Source organism: Triticum aestivum, chromosome 2A (genome assembly GCF_018294505.1).
Source record: "Triticum aestivum cultivar Chinese Spring chromosome 2A, IWGSC CS RefSeq v2.1, whole genome shotgun sequence".
In the NCBI taxonomy this organism is placed as follows: domain Eukaryota; kingdom Viridiplantae; phylum Streptophyta; class Magnoliopsida; order Poales; family Poaceae; genus Triticum; species Triticum aestivum.
The window spans coordinates 593,435,631-593,455,722 of NC_057797.1; the positions used below are offsets into that span (position 1 = coordinate 593,435,631).

At 46.4% G+C, this 20,092-nt stretch overlaps 1 protein-coding gene across 1 annotated transcript; it reads left to right on the forward strand.

Annotated features, from left to right (window-relative positions):
• Positions 1-3,059: 3,059 nt before the first annotated feature.
• Positions 3,060-8,206, forward strand: LOC123189628 (inositol transporter 1). The gene is made up of 6 exons (XM_044602086.1): positions 3,060-3,686; positions 4,170-4,240; positions 4,322-4,657; positions 6,463-6,570; positions 6,655-6,840; positions 7,157-8,206. The coding sequence occupies exons 1-6, from the start codon at positions 3,530-3,532 to the stop codon at positions 7,826-7,828; spliced, it is 1,530 nt and encodes a 509-aa protein (XP_044458021.1). The 5' UTR covers positions 3,060-3,529; the 3' UTR covers positions 7,829-8,206.
• Positions 8,207-20,092: the final 11,886 nt, after the last annotated feature.

A 20,092-nucleotide genomic window follows, 5' to 3' on the forward strand; every position in this document is an offset into this window, starting at 1 on the left:
TATTGAGCATCAAGATCTATAGAGATAGATCAAGATGCTTGATAAGTTTTTCAATGAGTACATACCTTGACAAGATTTTGAAGTAGTTCAAAATGGAACAGTCAAAGAAAAAGTTCTTGCCTATGTTACAAGGTGTCAAGTTGAGTAAGACTCAAAACCCGACCACGACAGAAGATAGAGAGAGAATGAAAGTCATTCCCTATGCCTTAGCCATAGGTTGTATAAAGTATGCCATGCTGTGTACCAGACCTATTGTATACCTTGCCCTGAGTTTGGCAATGGAGTACAATAGTGATCTAGAAGTAGATCACTGGACATTGGTCAAAATTATCCTTAGTGGAATAAGGATATGTTTCTCGATTATGGAGGTGACAAAAGGTTTGTCGTAAAGGGTTACGTCGATACAAGTTTTGACACTGATCCAGATGACTCTAAGTCTCAATCTGGATACATATTGAAAGTGGGAGCAATTATCTAGAATAGCTCCATGCAGAGCATTATTGACATAGAAATTTGCAAAATACTTACGGATCTGAATGTGACAGACCCGTTGACTAAACTTCTCTCACAAGCAAAACATGATCACACCTCAGTACTCTTTGGGTGTTAATCACATAGCGACATGAACTAGATTATTGACTCTAGTAAACCCTTTGGCTGTTGGTCACATGTCGATGTGAAGTATGGGTGTTAATCACATGGTGATGTGAACTATTGATGTTAAATCACATGGCGATGTGAATTAGATTATTGACTCTAGTGCAAGTGGGAGACTGAAGGAAATATGCCCTAGAGGCAATAATAAAGCTATTATTTATTTCCTTATATCATGATAAATGTTTATTATTCATGCTAGAATTGTATTAACCGGAAACATAATACATGTGTGAATACATAGATAAACATAGTGTCACTAGTATGCCTCTACTTGACTAGCTCGTTGATCGAAGATGGTTATGTTTCCTAACCATAGACATGAGTTGTCATTTGATTAACGAGATCACATCATTAGGAGAATGATGTGATTGACTTGACCCATTTCGTTAGCTTAGCACTTGATCGTTTAGTTTATTGCTATTGCTTTCTTCATGACTTATACATGTTCCTATGACTATGAGATTATGCAACTCCCGTTTACCGGAGGAACACTTTGTGTGCCACCAAACGTCACAACGTAACTGGGTGATTATAAAGGTGCTCTACAGGTGTCTCCGAAGGTACTTGTTGGGTTGGCGTATTTTGAGATTAGGATTTGTCACTCCGATTGTCGAAGAGGTATCTCTGGGCCCTCTCGGTAATGCACATCACTTAAGCCTTGCAAGCATTGCAACTAATGAGTTAGTTGCAGGATGATGTATTACGGAACGAGTAAAGAGACTTGCCGGTAATGAGATTGAACTAGGTATTGAGATACCGACGATCGAATCTCGGGCAAGTAACATACCGATGACAAAGGGAACAACGTATGTTGTTATGCGGGGTGACCGATAAAGATCTTCGTAGAATATGTGGGAGCCAATATGAGCATCCAGGTTCCGCTATTGGTTATTGACCGGAGACGTGTCTCGGTCATGTCTACATTGTTCTCGAACCCGTAGGGTCCGCACGCTTAAGGTTTCGATGACAGTTATATTATGAGTTTATCAGTTTTGATGTACCGAAGGAGTTCGGAGTCCCGGATGAGATCGGGGACATGACGAGGAGTCTCGAAATGGTCGAGACGTAAAGATCGATATATTGGACGACTATATTCGGACATCGGAAAGGTTCCGAGTGATTTAGGTATTTTTCGGAGTACCGAAGAGTTATGGGAATACGTGGGCCTTATTGGGCCATACGGGAAAGAAGGAAAAGGGCCTCAAGGGTGGCCGCACCCCTCCCCTTGGTCTGGTCCGAATTGGACTAGGGAAGGGGGGGCGCCCCCTTCCTTCCTTCTCCTTTTCCCTTCCTCTTTTCCTATTTCATATGGGAGGTGGAATCCTGCTAGGACTAGGGAGTCCTAGTAGGACTCCACACTTGGCGCGCCCCCTCCTAGGGCCGGTCTCCTCCTCCCTTTCTCCTTTTATATACGGGTGCAAGGGGGCACCCCAAAGACACAACAATTGATCCTTGAGATCTATTAGCCGTGTGCGGTGCCCTCCTCCACCATAATCCTCAATAATATTGTAGCGCTGCTTAGGCGAAGCCCTGCGACGGTAGAACATCAAGATCGTCACCACGCCGTCGTGCTGACGGAACTCTTCCCCGACATTCTGCTGGATCGGAGTCCGGGGATCGTCATCGAGCTGAACGTGTGCTAGAACTCGGAGGTGCCGTAGTTTCGGTGCTTGATCGGTCGGGCCGTGAAGACGTACGACTATATCAACCGCGTTGTGGTAACGTTTTCGCTTCCGATCTACGAGGGTACATAGACAACACTCTCCCCTCTTGTTGCTATGCATCACCATGATCTTGCGTGTGCGTAGGAAAATTTTGAAATTAGTACGTTCCCCAACATCGACAACAGTCGGTGTGTACATCATGTAGAGCATAGTCGTCATCCATCATGGTGAATGCTGGATCGACCATGTCGCGAGCTCATCGTGATCGTTGTCCATGTTGGCAAGCGGTGCTTGGCTATGTCGCTGAGAGCCTGTTGATCGTACACCCATAAGAAAAAAGATATGTTATATTTTGTTGTATTAAGAAACTGGTTATTGTCAATTAATAGTAGAGATAATAATAAATGGCATAGCGCGCAGAGTAGTGATTTGTTGCGGGAATATCTGATTGTGTTTTGAAAGGTTATCAAGAAATATCTTATGTCTATCTTTTAGCAGGTGGTCTCACATATATGATGCGATTTTTGAATTATTAATTATCTTTTATTATGTAATTGAATTGAATCAGCAACTGTCAAGGCAAGCATGAAACAAGATCCTCTTAATGGGCTTTAGTTTTTTAACGGGAGGAAGAAAAACCAGCGAAAGGGATAATGAAAGGTGGGATAAAAAAAAACCAGATAAAAAAAACCATACCAGGCTACCAACTCTTAACTAGGAGTAGAGATTTTGCTCCGAGCACGAGCAGAAGACGCAACGCACATCAAAAATCTCGCGACGACGAAACGTCGCCCTCCTCTCCCCCGATCCGCACGCCGGCACCGTTTTCTTTCCTTCTCTATCCACTGGCAACTTCGGCGACCGATTCATGCCCAACACGCAATAATTTGCCATGCCCAACCGGCCGCGCACTTTCTCATTTCAGTCGCGGCGCTGTGGTAGCTCTGGGCTTCAAATGCCGGTCTCCGCTCGCTTCATTATTCGCCTGAGCATGCAGTAATTCCTCCGGCTCGGCACCGGTTCCTGAAATTTCGTCCCACTTCCAGAATTATCTTGGCCCGGCGCCGCGTCGAGGCTGGATTTTTAGAGTCAAACATTGGAATCTTCGCCGACACGGACTGGACTTTCTTTGAGCAAAATCGCTTGCCTGCTACCCACCCGCTGAGCTAGAGATTGGATTCGCGGGGGCGTTCCGGCGGGGGGCGAGCATGACGATCGATTTGTCCACCATGCCCGGGAGCTCCTCCTCCCGTCTCCTGGACGCCGCCGCGGGGAGGAAGGACATGAACTTCTTCAAAAACCGCTACGTGCTTGGGCTCACCGGCGTCGCCGGAATCGGCGGCTTCCTCTTTGGATACGACACAGGTACGGATGCTTCCGCCGTTTTCTTTTGCAACCTTTACTTAACAATTTCTATGCTGTATGGGGCGGTTGCTGCGTTCTTGATGTGGGCAAGAGCTTTAGGCCTCTAAGAACTATTCCCCTTTGTAGGAGGCGTCGGTTTGCGGTTTGCTTTGTGGCCTGAAATCTGGTGAATTTGATATTGTGAATCGTTTGTTTGTTTGTTAGAACATTATCGATGATTGATATTTATAAGCTTCGCAGTGAAATGGACTTTATGGATAATATTGTAGACATTTCATTTCCGATAAAGGACACATTATATGCACCATGAAAATAGAAAAAAAAACTGTGCAATGGAGCTGAAAGCCTGAAGCTAATGTTTGTGTGATGCTTTTTAGTTTCCACGAGGTCTCTGAGTAAACATTCTCGGAAACCTTGGAACTAGTGAAACTGTGCTGAAATAAGTCAAATAACAGTATAATTTTCATGCATAACTACTGTCAGGTGTCATATCTGGAGCCCTTCTGTATATCCGGGACGAATTTCCTGCTGTCAAAGACAATCTATTCTTGCAGGTTCAATCTGATCTACTACCAATTACTAGTCATTAACATCTGGTGTTCCTCCCATAATGACTGAGTTTGTTTCTTCTTCAGGAGACAATTGTTAGCATGGCTTTACTTGGAGCCATCCTTGGAGCAGCTGGGGGCGGTTGGATAAATGATGCCTACGGTCGTAAGAAGTCTACTCTTCTTGCTGACCTGATGTTCGCACTTGGTTCACTGGTTATGTGCGCTGCTGGCGGTCCTTATGTTCTGATTCTTGGAAGGCTCTTTGTTGGATTGGGTGTGGGAATAGCATCAGTCACTGCCCCCGTTTACATCGCTGAAGCTGCTCCTTCAGAAATCAGGGGAGGTTTGGTGTCAACTAATGTCCTCATGATTACCGGTGGCCAATTCTTCTCCTACTTGGTGAATCTTGGCTTTACTGAGGTAATATTCATCCTCCACTTAGTCAGCTTCCTCCCTTATTTTTCATTTTTTTACTTGAAATGGCTTTCAGCATCAGTCCCTTGACTCCATTTCATGTACAAACAACTGGAAATTGAGCCATTTCAATCTCGATGATACTGCTGTCTGCAGTCTTGTTACATTTTATCTTTAAACTCAGCAAGAAAGCAACTTTTGTTTCGTTTCAGACTTTCAGTTGCTTTGCAAGCTCTAGTCATCTTGGTCCACTTTTTCTAAGCAGACTATCTTGCCAGCTCAATTATTATTAGTAGTGCATATGACTTTTCATGGTATCAACGAGATAATTAACTGACCTGCACTGATACTCATGTGTGTTTCCTGCACACGAACGATGGGCAAAGTGCAATCTCTAATGTTCTTCAAGATGAACTCTCCTGAGAAAGTTTTTCAGTACGGTGACAAGTTAATCCTAATGTTCACCCTTTTATGCATATACTCCCTCCGTTCCAAAATAGATGACTCAACTTTATACTAAAGTTAGTATAAAGTTGAGTCATCTATTTTGGAACGGAGGGAGTATCTTTTATGGCGTTAACATTCTTGTTGGTGCTAGTTGATTGCATAACACTCTTTCTTATCAATGAATGAGAGTCGGCCTTCCCCCATCAGCAGCAATGGACTTGTCACCTACAAGGTGCTGTTTGGTGCGTAGCAACTTTGGTGTTGGTGAAATGCTCCATCTTTCTGCTTTGGAAGTTATTCACACTAGCTGCATCGTTGCTATTTCGTCGAATGCACATCTTACCATTGCCTGGCACATGGATGATAAAAATTGATGAGACATCTGGCTAGCATAGCATCTATAGTTCTGTTTGTTGTTAGGGAGCAGAGTAGAACATTCATAGTCTCATACTGATGATTGTGGGTGTTACAGATCGGTCTGGGTTGAAGCTGTGAGACCCGTAGGCCATTTTACCATTGCCTGACACATGGATGATAAAAATAGATGAGACATCTGGCTAGCATAGCATCTATTGTTCTGTTTGTTGTTAGGGAGCAGAGTAGAACATTCATAGTTTCATACCGATGATTGTGGGTGTTACTAATCGGTCTGGGTTGAAACTGTGAGACCCGTAAGCCATTTTACCATTGCCTGGCACATGGATGATAAAAATAGATGAGACATCTGGCTAGCATAGCATCTATTGTTCTGCTTGTTGTTAGGGAGCAGAGTAGAACATTCATAATCTCATACCGACGATTGTGGTTGTTACAAATCGGTCTGGGTTGAAACTGTGAGACTCGTAGGCCATTTTACCATTGCCTGGCACATGGATGATAAAAATAGATGAGACATCTGGCTAGCATAGCATCTTAGTTCTGTTTGTTGTTAGGGAGCAGAATAGAACACTTAGTCTCATACCGATGATTGTGGGTGTTACAAATCGGTCTGGGTTGAAACTGTGAGACCTGCAGGCCATTTTTTTGCACTTGTTTCACTCAGTTTTTGATTAATGAAGGGAATTGAACTAGAATGCAAGCTGCCGGTTTCCACAGGTTCATATGGAACTGTTTTTGGACACTCTTAAATAGGATGGTAACTGTTATTCAATAAGTATTGTTAAGCACCCGCATTAGGCAAAAAAAAATCTTGCAAAAGAAGATAGAAAACAATACAATTATTGATAAGCCTTGACACATGAATAAACGGGGGAATGGTCATATGGCGCCATCCTTGTTAAAACTAATAGGGTTTGGTGGAGTTATTTTTAAGCTGTTTTTGTATCAGTATTTTGTTGCAATAATATTCACGCTAATTGTCATAGGTTCCTGGAACATGGCGCTGGATGCTCGGAGTTGCTGCCGTGCCAGCAATCATACAGTTTGTGCTGATGCTTTTTCTGCCAGAATCTCCCCGCTGGCTTTACCGGAAGGTTATTGGTGTTTGTTTCAGACTTTCAGTCATGTCTTATTCCTTTGATCCGTTTTTGTTTTCTTATCTTGATTTTTCTGTACAGGATGAGAAAGCAAAAGCTATTGCTGTCCTGGAGCAGATATATGACTCTGGTCGTCTGGAGGAAGAGGTTGAGCTGCTTGCGTCGGCTTCCATGCATGAATTCCAGTCTAACTGTACTGGGAGCTATTTGGACATATTCAGGTTGAAGGAATTAAGGCTAGCTTTTTTTGCTGGGGCTGGCCTTCAGGTACTTTTAACCTCTGCCTCACTCTCAGTCATTGTCGTGTGATAATTGCGAATACTGCTAAGGCGCTTGTACACTGGAAATGCACCTTCCAAGATAATCCATTTTGGCATTTCAGTATCAGGAAGCGTAACTAGACACTTTTTTTAACACAACTAGACACTTTTCGGTACTAAATCCTTTTGGGAGTGCCACCAGGTCAAGCAAGAAACTTGGTAGTCTACCTTGCTATGCTACCTGAATGCATCATACAGTAGGAACATCAAGTTGACAAATGCATGGCACTTTTTCTGACATGTATACATATGGAACTATGCAGGCCTTCCAGCAATTTACCGGCATCAACACTGTCATGTACTACAGCCCCACGATCGTCCAGATGGCTGGGTTCACTTCCAACAGGCTGGCCCTGCTGCTGTCCCTCGTCGTCGCCGCCATGAATGCCAGTGGAACCATCGTCGGAATCTACCTCATCGACCGTTGTGGCCGCCGCCGCCTGGCCCTTACAAGCCTAGCCGGGGTCGTGCTCTCCCTCGTCATCCTCGCCACGGCCTTCATACTGCAGTCATCGTCCAGCCTCTGCGGGAGCCTGTTCAGCGGTTCCTGCCAAGGCGTGCTGGGGTGGTTCGCGGTCGGAGGGCTCGCTCTGTACATCGCCTTCTTCTCTCCGGGCATGGGGCCGGTGCCGTGGGCCGTGAACTCGGAGATCTACCCCGAGGCGTACCGCGGCATGTGCGGCGGCATGTCGGCCACCGTCAACTGGATCTCCAACCTGATCGTGGCGCAGACGTTCCTGTCGATCGTGGGGTGGGTCGGCACCGGCCCCACGTTCCTGATCATCGCCGGGATCGCCGTGCTGGCCTTCATCTTCGTGGCCCTGTACGTGCCGGAGACCAAGGGCCTGAGCTTCGAGGAGGTCGATCTGCTGTGGAAGGAGAGGGCCTGGGGAAGCCAGGGCAGCCACGAGAGCCTCCTGGGTGCTGCGCCGTAAGACCACCCGCCGGCTCTGGTCCTGCACGGCGGCGCGTCGCAGGCATAACATGGCTCCGCGGCTGCGCCCCGCCGCGCCTGGCTGGCTCGCGGTGATCGCTGGCCTCTAGCTAGGAAGGGAGTCTTAGAAAGAACTGGATGGACGCAATATCATACACAAATCACGAACCTGTATCAATGGCGGTGTGTTCTGTGCCTCGTTATATATGTTGTCGTAGTCGCGTGTTCACTTCGAATATGGTTGAGTTGAAGCGACCGTATGACCGAGAAGTGGCAGTATTGTTTGTGCATTGCCGGCACGAGTGTACCCAAGAACCAAAGAGCAAGAGCTCCGCTGGCAGTGATGGTTGGTAGATGGACAAAACTGATGTCTTCAGCAGTTTATTTTTCGTTTGGGTTCTGTGTTTCTAAGAGCAGTGGGGGCACTTTTGGGGGGGGGGGGGGGGGGGGGGGGGGGGGGGGGGGGGGGGTGCGCTCCAGCGCTAATTTTGGCGTGGGGATGCATTGGTTCCCGCCCGTGGAGGTCAGAGGGGTTGTTCCGGCAGCGACATGGTGGCGAAGGGGAAAGTGGCACGCGAGAGGGAAAATCTGGGGATGGCTCACTGAAGAGCTGGCCCACATGCCTTTTTTCCTTCCGCCGGAGCCTCCAATCGCCCTCCAGTGCGCTGGGTTCGGCCTGGGAACGCCAGATTTATTTTCGGCCCAATCAGGCGGGAATCGGGTTGGGGGAAATCAAACCGCCAGCGGAAAAAAGTCTGGGGGAGGGGGGGGGGGGGCTACATGCGGCGAAGGGGAAAGTGGCACTCTGTCACACGAGAGGGCGAATCTGGGGTTGGCTCGCCGACAGAGCTGGCCCACACGCCCGTTTCCTTCTGCCGGAGCCCCCAATCACCCCCAGTGCGCTGGGTTCGGCCTGAGAATGCCAGATTTATTTTCAGCCCAATCTGGCGGAAATCGGGTCGGGGGAAATCGAATCGCCGGCGGAAAAAAGTGGTCCTGGGGCACTTGGGGGGGGGGGGGCTCCAACGCTAATTTTGGCATGGGGATGCACTGGTTCCCAGCCGTGGAGGGCAGAGGGGTGGTGCCGACAGCGACATGGCGGCTAAGGGGAAAGTGGCACTTTGTCACGCGAGAAGGCGAATCTAGGGCTGGCTCGCTGACAGAGCTGACCCACACGCCCTTTTCCTTCTGCCGGAGCCCCAATCGCCCCCAGTGCTCTAGGTTCGGCCTGGGAATGCCAGATTTATTTTCGGCCCAATCACGTGGAAATTGGGTCGGGGAAATCGAACCGCCGGCGGAAAAAAGTGGTCCTGGGGCACTTGGGGGGGGGGGGGCTCCAACACTAATTTTGGCGTGGGGATGCATTGGTTCCCGACCGTGGAGGACAGAGGGGTGGTGCCGCCAGCGACATGGCGACGAAGGGGAAAGTGGCACTCTGTCACGTGAGAGGACGAAACTAGGGCTGGCTCGCTGATAGAACTGGCCCACACACCCTTTTCGTTCTGACGGAGCCCCCAATCGCCCCCGGTGCACTGGGTTCGGCCTGGGAACGCCCAGATTTATTTTCGGTCCAATCATGCGGAAATTGGGTCGGGGGAATTTGAACCCCGGCGAAAAAGTGGTCCTAGGGGGCACCCGGGGGGGGGGGGGTACTGGAGATGCTCTAATTCGTAAACAGGTATCCCAAATTGCCAATTCTATCTCTATGTACCTAAGGCATCTCTAGCGGATACCTCATAATTATAGGCCCCCTCAGATGGACCATTATATCTTAAGTCCTTATATTTGTGAAGTTAAAAAAACCTAATTGAACTCTCAAAATTAACTTCTCAAACAAATAGACCTCACATGGAAGCCTCTCTCTCCCTCTTCTTTCTTCTTCCTTTCACGCGGCCAACTATGACTTTTCGACTTTAGATGATTTCCATGAGCTAGCTAGTACATATGATAGATGCTATGCAGAAGTAATTTGAAGGAGCCTCACCATGCGCGATGTAAGCGTGCGCTGAAATAGTCGGCAAAGTAGTTGAAATTTGTCCTCCACAGGCCATGGCTTGGGCGCATCGTCGTCCTGAATGGGTTCTTCCGCTCTCCTTTTCCTAGTGGCGTGATGGCATCGTCCGAAACACAAGGATTCATCAGAATCGGTAATGGCAGCCACTCTTCCTGTAGGTTTCTTTGTGTACATTGAACTTTTACTCTTTGCAGGTTCCCTCCACGCGTGCTACAACTTTGCTCGTGGCGGGGGGGGGGGGGCGATGGGAGGAGCGTCGTCAGGCTAGGGATGACGAGGCGGAGCGCCGCCGCGGCTGGAGACAGCGGAAAAGACGAAAAAATAAAGAAAAAAAATCTCAGCGGAATTAGGCGGGAGTAGGTTGGCAGGGCGATCGCCGGAGGCAAGGAACACAATGGGTGGCACCGACGGGCGAACGAGTGAAAGCGTTAACATGGGGAAGGAAGAAAATTACCCCGAGAAGTTGCTGCAGAGGAGTATGTTGGAAATATGCCCTAGAGGCAATAATAAATTAGTTATTATTATTATATTTCCTTGTTCATGATAATCGTTTATTATCCATGCTAGAATTGTATTGATAGGAAACTCAGATACATGTGTGGATACATAGACAACACCATGTCCCTAGTAAGCCTCTAGTTGACTAGCTTTTTGATCAATAGATGGTTACAGTTTCCTGACCATGGACATTGGATGTCGTTGATAAAGGGATCACATCATTAGGAGAATGATGTGATGGACAAGACCCAATCCTAAGCCTAGCACAAGATCGTGTAGTTCGTATGCTAAAGCTTTTCTAATGTCAAGTATCATTTCCTTAGACCATGAGATTGTGCAACTATCGGATACCGTAGGAATGCTTTAGGTGTACCAAACGTCACAACATAACTGGGTGGCTATAAAGGTGCACTACGAGTATCTCCGAAAGTGTCTGTTGGGTTGGCACGAATCGAGACTGGGATTTGTCACTCCGTGTAACGGAGAGGTATCTCTGGGCCCACTCGGTAGGACATCATCATAATATGCACAATGTGACCAAGGAGTTGATCACGGGATGATGTGTTACGGAACGAGTAAAGAGACTTGTCGGTAACGAGATTGAACAAGGTATTGGGATACTGACGATCGAATCTCGGGCAAGTACTATACCGGTAGACAAAGGGAATTGTATACTGGATTGATTGAATCCTCGACATCGTGGTTCATCTGATGAGATCATCATGGAGCATGTGGGAGCCAACATGGGTATCCAGATCCCGTTGTTGATTATTGGCCTGAGAGTTGTCTCTGTCATGTCTACGTGTCTCCCGAACCCGTAGGGTCTACACACTTAAGGTTCGGTGACGCTAGAGTTGTAGAGATATTAGTATGCGGCTAACCGAAAGTTGTTCGGAGTCCGGATGAGATCCCGAACGTCAGGAGGAGTTCCGGAATGGTTTGGAGGTAAAGACACACACACACACACACACACACACACATATATATATATATATATAGGAAGTCCAGTTTTGGCCACCGAGAGAGTTTCGGGGTCACCGGTATTGTACCGGGACCACCGGAAGGGTCCCGGGGGTCCACCGGGTGGGGCCACCTGTTCCAGAGGGCCCCATGGGCTGAAGTGACGTGGGAACCAGCCCCTGGTGGGCTGGTGCGCCCCCCTTGGGCCTCCCTTGCACCTAGGGTTGGAAACCCTAAAGGGGTGGGGGCGCCTCCACCTGGCTTGGGGGCCAAGCCACCCCCTAGGCCGCCGCCCCTCCCATTAGATGGGATCTCTAGGGGCCGGCGCCCCCCAGGGGCCCTATATATAGTGGAGGGGAGGGAGGGCAATAGCAACCTAAGCCCTGGCGCCTCCCTCCCTCCCGTGACACCTCTTCCTCCCCGCTTGCGCTTGGCGAAGCCCTGCCGGGATCCCGCTACTTCCACCACCACGCCGTCGTGCTGCTGGATCTCCATCAACTTCTCCTCCCCCTTGCTGGATCAAGAAGGAGGAGATGTCTCCGCTCCGTACGTGTGTTGAACGCGGAGGTGCCGTCCGTTCGGCGCTAGGATCATCGGTGATTTGGATCACGACGAGTACGACTCCATCAACCCCGTTCTCTTGAACGCTTTCGCTTAGCGATCTTCAAGGGTATGAAGATGCACTCCCTCTCTCTCGTTGCTAGATGACTCCATAGATTGATCTTGGTGATGCGTAGAAAATTTTAAATTTCTGCTACGATCCCCAACAGTGGCATCATGAGCTAGGTCTATGCGTAGATTCTATGCACGAGTAGTATACAAAGCAGTTGTGGGCGATGATTTGTTCAATTTGCTTACCGTTACTAGTCTTATCTTGATCTGGCGGCATTGTGGGATGAAGCGGCCCGGACCGACCTTACACGTACGCTTACGTGAGACTGGTTCCACCGACTGACATGCACTTGATGCATAAGGTGGCTGGCGGGTGTCTGTCTCTCCCACTTTAGTCGGATCGGATTCGATGAAAAGGGTCCTTATGAAGGGTAAATAGCAATTGGCATATCACCGTTGTGGTTTTGCGTAGGTAAGAAACGTTCTTGCTAGAAACCCATAGCAGCCACGTAAAACATGCAACAACAATTAGAGGACGTCTAACTTGATTTTGCAGGGTTTGCTTTGTGATGTGATATGGCCAAAAGGATGTGATGAATGATATATGTGATGTATGAGATTGATCATGTTCTTGTAATAGGAATCACGACTTGCATGTCGATGAGTATGACAACCGGCATAAGCCATAGGAGTTGTCTTAATTTATTTATTACCTGCGTGTCAATGAAAACGCCATGTAATTACTTTACTTTATTGCTAACCGTTAGCCATAGTAGTAGAAGTAATAGTTGGCGAGGCAACTTCAGGAAGACACGATGATGGAGATCATGATGATGGAGATCATGGTGTCATGCCGGCGACGAAGGTGATCATGTCGCGCCTCGAAGATGGAGATCAAAAGGCGCAAGATGATATTGGCCATATCATGTCACTTTATGATTTGCATGTGATGTTTGTCATGTTTTTACATCTTATTTGCTTAGAACGATGGTAGCATAAATAAGATGACTCCTCATTAAAATATCAAGAATTGTGTCCCCCCTAACTGTGCACTGTTGCTAAGGTCCGTTGTTCCGAAGCACCACGTGATGATCGAGTGTGATAGGTTCTAACGTTCGCATACAACGGGTGTAAGCCAGATTTACACACGCAATACACTTAGGTTAACTTGACGAGCCTAGCATGTACAGACATGGCCTCAGAACACGGAAGACCGAAAGGTCGAACATGAGTCGTATAGTGGATACGATCAACATGAAGATGTTCACCGATGATGACTAATCCGTCTCACGTGATGATCGGACACGTCCTAGTTGACTCGGATCATGTATCACTTAGATGACTAGAGGGATGTCTATCTAAGTGGGAGTTCATTGAATAATTTGATTAGATGAACTTAATTATCATGAACATAGTCAAAAGGTCTTTGCAAATTATGTCCTAGCTCACGCTTTGGTTCTATTGTTTTAGATATGTTCCTAGAGAAAATTTAGTTGAGAGTTGACAGTAGCAATTATGCGGACTGGGTCCGTGAACTGAGGATTGTCCTCATTTGCTGCACAGAAGGGTTATGTCCTTAATGCACCGCTCAGTGTGTTGAACCTCGAGCATCGTCTGTAGATGTTGGGAAACATCTGACATACACGTTTTGATGACTACGTGATAGTTCAGTGCGTAATGCTAACGGTTTAGAATTGTGGCACCAAAGATGTTTTTGAAACGTCGCAGAACATATGAGATGTTCCAAAGGCTGAAATTGGGATTTCAGACTAGTGCCCACGTCAAGAGGTATGAGACCTCTGACAAGTTTCTTGAGCCTGCAAACTAAGGGAGAAAAGCTCAATCGTTGAGTGTTTGCTCAGATTGTCTGAGTACTACAATCGCTTGAATCGAGTGGGAGTTAATCTTCTAGATGAGATAGTGATTGAGACATGCGAACCATGTCTATTGGTAGATATGCATGAAGAAACTCCATGCAGATGGATCGTTTGGACTCACTTGATTTTGAATCACTTGAGACATGCAAATCATACCACATGGGCAAGATGACTGAAAGGCCTCATTTTCAGTAAGATGGAACAAGAAAGCAACTTGTTGGAAGTAATACATTTTGATGTGTGCAGTCCAATGAGTGTTGAGGCACGCAGTGGATATCGTTATGTTCTTACTTCACAGATGATTTGAGTAGATGCTGAGTATATTTACTTGACGAAACACAATTCTGAATTACTGGAAGGTTGAAGTAATTTCAGAGTGAAGTTGAAGATCGTCGTGGCAAAATGATAAAATGTCTATGATATGATGAAAGTGCAACTATCCATGGGTGGTTTTGGTAATTCCTAACAACATATAGCTCATTGAGCTAACATTATTCCAAGATTAATATTTCAGGAAAAGCTCAATGAATGGCATGGCATGGATGAGGAAAGTGGATCCCTCAAAATTCTAAGGACAAAAAGTTTGGCTCAAGCTTGAAGCTCAAGACTCTACACTTTATATTTTAGTGATACATGATCACATTGAGTCTATAGGAAAAGCCAATACTATCAAGGAGGGATGAGGTGTTGCTTAATGGCTTGCTTGCTCAAAGTGCTTAGTGATATGCTCCAAAATCCTCAACTACCTTCCCACATCCACATATGACCTAAACCAAAAGTCAAACTCGGCCCCACCGATTCTTTCTGTCCGGCGCCATCGAGTTTCAAATGTCATAGCCACTGCCACAAACCCTAGGCAAATCAGTCTCACCGATAGGGATCTCGGTCTCACCGAGATGGGATTGTAATCTCTTTGTTTCCCTTCGTAACATTTCAGTCTTACCGAGATGAGCGATCGGTCCCACCGAGATTGCAATGTAAACTCTTTGTTTCCCTTTTGTAACATTTCGGTCTCACCGAGATGAGCGAATCGGTCCCACCGAGTTTACCTGACCAACTCTCTGGTTAGCTTATTACCAAAATCGGTCCCACCGAGTTTGTGTAATCAGTCACACCGAGATTACGTTATGCCCTAACCCTAACCATATCGGTCCTACCGAGTTGCATCTCAGTCCCACCGAAAATCCTAACGGTCACTAGGTTTGCTGAATCGGTCCGACCGAGTTTAACCATTCGGTCCCACCGAGTTTGGCAAATTGTGTGTAACGGTTAGATTCTGTGTGGAGGCTATATATACCCCTCCACCCACTCTTCATTTGTGGAGAAAGCCATCAGAACATACCTACACTTCCAATACACATTTTCTGAGAGAGAACCACCTACACTTGTGTTGAGGTCAAGATATTTCATTCCAACCATATGAATCTTGATCTCTAACCTTCCCCAAGTTGCTTTCCACTCAAATCTTCTTTCCACCAAATCCAAATCCTGTGAGAGAGAGTTGAGTGTTGGGGAGACTATCATTTGAAGCACAAGAGCAAGGAGTTCATCATCAACACACCATTTGTTACTTCTTGGAGAGTGGTGTCTCCTAGATTGGCTAGGTGTCACTTGGGAGCCTCCGACAAGATTGTGGAGTTGAACCAAGGAGTTTGTAAGGGAAAGGAGATCGCCTACTTCGTGAAGATCTACCGCTAGTGAGGCAAGTCCTTCATGGGCGACGGCCGTGATGGAATAGACAAGGTTGCTTCTTCGTGGACCCTTCGTGGGTGGAGCCCTCCGCGGACTCGCGCAACCATTACCCTCCGTGGGTTGAAGTCTCCATCAACGTGGATGTACGATAGCACCACCTATCGGAACCACGACAAAAACATCCGTGTCTCCAATTGCGTTTGAATCCTCCAAACTCTTCCCTTTACATTCTTGCAAGTTGCATGCTTTACTTTCCGCTGCTCATATACTCTTTTGCATGCTTGCTTGAATTGTGTGGAGATTGCTTGACTTGTACTAAGATAGCTAAAATCTGCCAAGAACTAAAATTGGGAAAAGGCTAGATTTTTATTTGGTCAAGTAGTCTAAGCACCCCCCTCTAGACATACTTTCGATCCTACAAGTGGTATCAGAGCTCCGGTCTCCATTTTCTTTGATTTCCATAGCTTTTGGCGGTCATAGCCTTGGTTTCACAACCTAGGAGAGTATGGCGTCTAGCGAGGGAAATTATCACCGTAGAGGTCCTTACTTTGATGGCACTAATTTTGCTAGTTGGAAGCATAAGATGAAAATGCATATTCTTGGACATAACCCCGCCGTTTGGGCTATTGTGTGTATTGGCTTGCAAGGTGAATTCTTTGATGGGAAAGAATCGAACCGTGAAGCTACCGCGGAAGAGTTGAAAATGCTGCAATACAACGCTCAAGCTTGTGATATCCTCTTCAACGGATTGTGCCCCAAAGAATTCAAAAAAATCAACCGTCTTGAGAATGCAAAGGAAATTTGGGATACTTTGATTGATATGCACGAAGGTACCAACTCCGTCAAGGAATCCAAATTGGATGTGCTTCAAAGTCAACTTGACAAGTTCAAAATGAAGGATAGTGAAGGTGTCGCTGAAATGTACTCTAGGCTTGCTCTTATCACAAATGAGATTGTCGGCTTAGGGAGTGAAGAGATGACTGATAGATTCATCATCAAGAAGATCCTAAGAGCCTTGGATGGAAAATATGATACCCTATGCACATTGATCCAAATGATGCCCAATTACAAAGATCTCAAGCCAACGGAAGTCATCGGAAGAATTGTTGCTCATGAGATGTCACTCAAGGATAAAGAGGAACTTCACAACAAATCAAGTGGTGCTTACAAAGCCTCATGTGAAGCCCCCAAATCATCGAGTGAGAAACAAACCTTCAATGAAGAATTGAGCTTAATGGTGAAGAACTTCAACAAGTTCTACAAGAGTAGAAGCAAAGAGAGAAGCTCCAAGTCAAGGTCCTACGATGACAAAAGATCTTCTAGTCGAGAGAGAAATTGCTACAATTGTGGAAGGCCCGGACACTATTCCAATGAGTGTACGGCCCCCTACAAGAGAAGAGAAGATTCTCCCAAGAGAAGAAGTAGAAGAGAAGAATCACCATCTAGAGAAAGAAGGAGTAGAGATGATCGTTATGAACGAAGACCCTCACGGAGAAGCAAGGATTCGGAAAGAAAGGACAAGTCATCAAGGAGCTACACAAAACGAAGACACCAAGCTCATGTTGGTGAATGGGTATCCAGCTCCGACTCCGACAACCACTCCGAGAGAAGCTATCACTCCGACTCCGAATATACTCAAGATGAAGGTGTGGCCGGTCTAGCACTTGTGACAACCAACTCCTACGACATATTTGACTCACCAAATGAAGGAGTTGGAACATGCTTCATGGCTAAAGGCCCAAAGGTATCACACCCCGAGTATGTTGATTTCAATAGTGATGAAGATGACTTGTTAGGTGATGATGATTTACTTGTTGACAACTCTAGTGATGAATACTATGATGAAACGTCAATTAATCATGCTAATCAAGATAAAACGAATGACAATGATAAGGAGAAGAATGAGTCTCTAACTAAAGAACTAAACACTCTTAAGTTAGCTCATGAAACTATCTTAGGAGATCATCGAGAACTTTTAAGGGCTCATGAGAAATTACGCTTTGAAAAGCTCAACCTTGAGCAAGAGCATGAGTTCTTAAAAGCAATCAATGATGATCTTCGCAAGAAAAGTTCTTCTTACATTGCCAAGCGTTTACTCTTATCCACTTACATGCCTCAAGTCAAGTCTAGTAACAAGAACAAGAAAGATTCTTCCTCTAGTAGTAACAATAATCATGCTAAATCCAATATTGTTGCTTCTAGTAGTTCTCTTGATTCCACTAATGATTCTCTTAGCCAAGTTACACTTGAGCAAGAAAATAGCTTATTGAAGGGAATTATAGAGAAAGGTGTTTACAAGAGCCTTGCCGGAAGTAAGCAATTCGAGAAAATTGTACGCATGCAAGGAAGGCACCAGAAGAATCAAGGTGTTGGTTTTGAACGAAAGTTCAATGCCAATGGAGTTGAGTGGGAAGAAGATCAATACCCCAAGACGAAGTTTGTTCCTCAACAAGAGAAGTATGATCCTACTTCTCTCAAAGGGACACAAGCTCAAGATGATCTTCCACCACAAGACCACAAGCAAAAAGGCAAGGACAAGCTTCAAGAGGAAATTGATGCATTTGAAGAAGCTCCTAAGGCCTTGGTCAAGTGGGTTCCCAAGACTACTTCAAGTTCGACTTCATCAAGTACAACTACAACACCGAGGATTCCCATCAAGATGGTGTGGATCCCGAAGAAGAACTAGAGAGTTCTTGAGGGTGACTCCGCCAATATACTTCACTCTTATCATCTTGGCAAGAACAAGTGCAATCAACTTCCACATCTTGCACTAGTTCAAGGAGTCACAAACCCTCTTGTTGGTAAGACAAGCGACAAGGTAACCTAAAAGCTTTCATAGACATCATCTTGTGTGTGCATCACTTTATGTCTATGGATATCCTTGTTTGTTCCTTGTGGGACTAACCTGTGTAGGTATTGAAAGTGCAACACACTCCAATGGATAGCTTCAAATGATCTACATCAACATTGAGCATCCACATCTTCAACATCTACATGAAGTCATCATCGACAAAACCCAAGGTTAGTTCATCCCTCTTAGGGGGGATCTCACATCTAGGGGGAGCTTTACTCTAAGAATTGAGCTAAAGCAACTCTAATAGTGTGAACACAACAAATGCTTTATGTGAAAGTGGTAACCCCACTTGTGCTTAAACGATGAGTATGACCTTTGATCAAATGTTCTCATTTGACTCCTAAGTCAATATACTCATATATAGATGACCTAGTCATCGCCAATTGTTTGATAGATGCTAGAATTTGTTGTGCATGCTTTGCCACATATTTCGATTGCCATTTTATTGTGTGAGCATGTTGATTGTGTTGGGTTTCGTAGTAATTTCAAAAATTTCCTACACACACGCAAGATCATGGTGATGTATAGCAACGAGAGGAGGAGAGTGCGATCTACGTACCCTTGTAGATCGATAACGGAAGCGTTAACTTTGGTTGATGTAGTCGTACGTCTCCACGGCCCGACCGATCAAGCACCGAAACTACGGCACCTCCGAGTTCTAGCACACGTTCAGCTCGATGACGATCCCCGGACTCCGATCCAGCAAAGTGTAGGGAAGAGTTACGTCAGCACGACGGCGTGGTGACGATCTTGATGTACTACTGTCGCAGGGCTTCGCCTAAGCACCGCTACAATATGACCGAGGTGGAATATGGTGGAGGGGGCACCGCACACGGCTAAGGAACGATCACGAAGATCAACTTGTGTGTCTAGGGTGCCCCCCTGCCCCCGTATATAAAGGAACAAGGGAGGAGGAGGCCGGCCCTAGGAGAAGGGCGCGCCAAGGGGAGTCCTACTCCCACCGGGAGTAGGACTCCTTCTTTCCTAGTCCAACTAGGAGAAGGGGGGAAAGGAGGGAAGTGGAGAAGGAAGGGAGAGGGGGGCCGCGCCCCAAACCACTTGTCCAATTCGGACTGGGCTTGGGAGGGGCGCGCACCACCTCCTGGCTCCTTCCCACTAAAGCCCATTAAGGCCCAATACTCTTCCCCGTATTCCCGTAACTCCCCGATACTTCGAAAAATACCCGAATCACTCGGAACCTTTCCGATGTCCGAATATAGTCGTCCAATATATCGATCTTTACGTCTCGACCATTTCGAGACTCCTCGTCATGTCCCTGATCTCATCCGGGACTCCGAACTCCTTCGGTACATCAAAACTCATAAACTCATAATATAACTGTCATCGAAACCTTAAGCGTGCGGACCCTACGGGTTCGAGAACAATGTAGACATGACCGAGACACGTCTCCGGTCAATAACCAATAGCGGAACCTGGATGCTCATATTGGCTCCTACATATTCTACGAAGATCTTTATCGGTCAGACCGCATAACAACATACGTTGTTCTCTTTGTCATCGGTATGTTACTTGCCCGAGATTCGATCGTCGGTATCCCATACCTAGTTCAATCTCGTTACCGGCAAGTCTCTTTACTCGTTCCGTAATACATCATCCGGCAACTAACTCATTAGTTGCAATGCTTGCAAGGCTTAAGTGATGTGCATTACCGAGAGGGCCCAGAGATACCTCTCCGACAATCGGAGTGACAAATCCTAATCTCGAAATACGCCAACCCAACATGTACCTTTGGAGACA

Coding starts and splice junctions, on each gene's coding strand:
- LOC123189628 (XM_044602086.1), top strand. CDS start 3,530: ATGACGATCGATTTGTCCACCATGCCCGGGAGCTCCTCCTCCCGTCTC. Junction 3,687..4,169: donor CCTCTTTGGATACGACACAG/GTACGGATGCTT, acceptor AACTACTGTCAG/GTGTCATATCTGGAGCCCTT. Junction 6,571..6,654: donor CCCGCTGGCTTTACCGGAAG/GTTATTGGTGTT, acceptor TTTTCTGTACAG/GATGAGAAAGCAAAAGCTAT.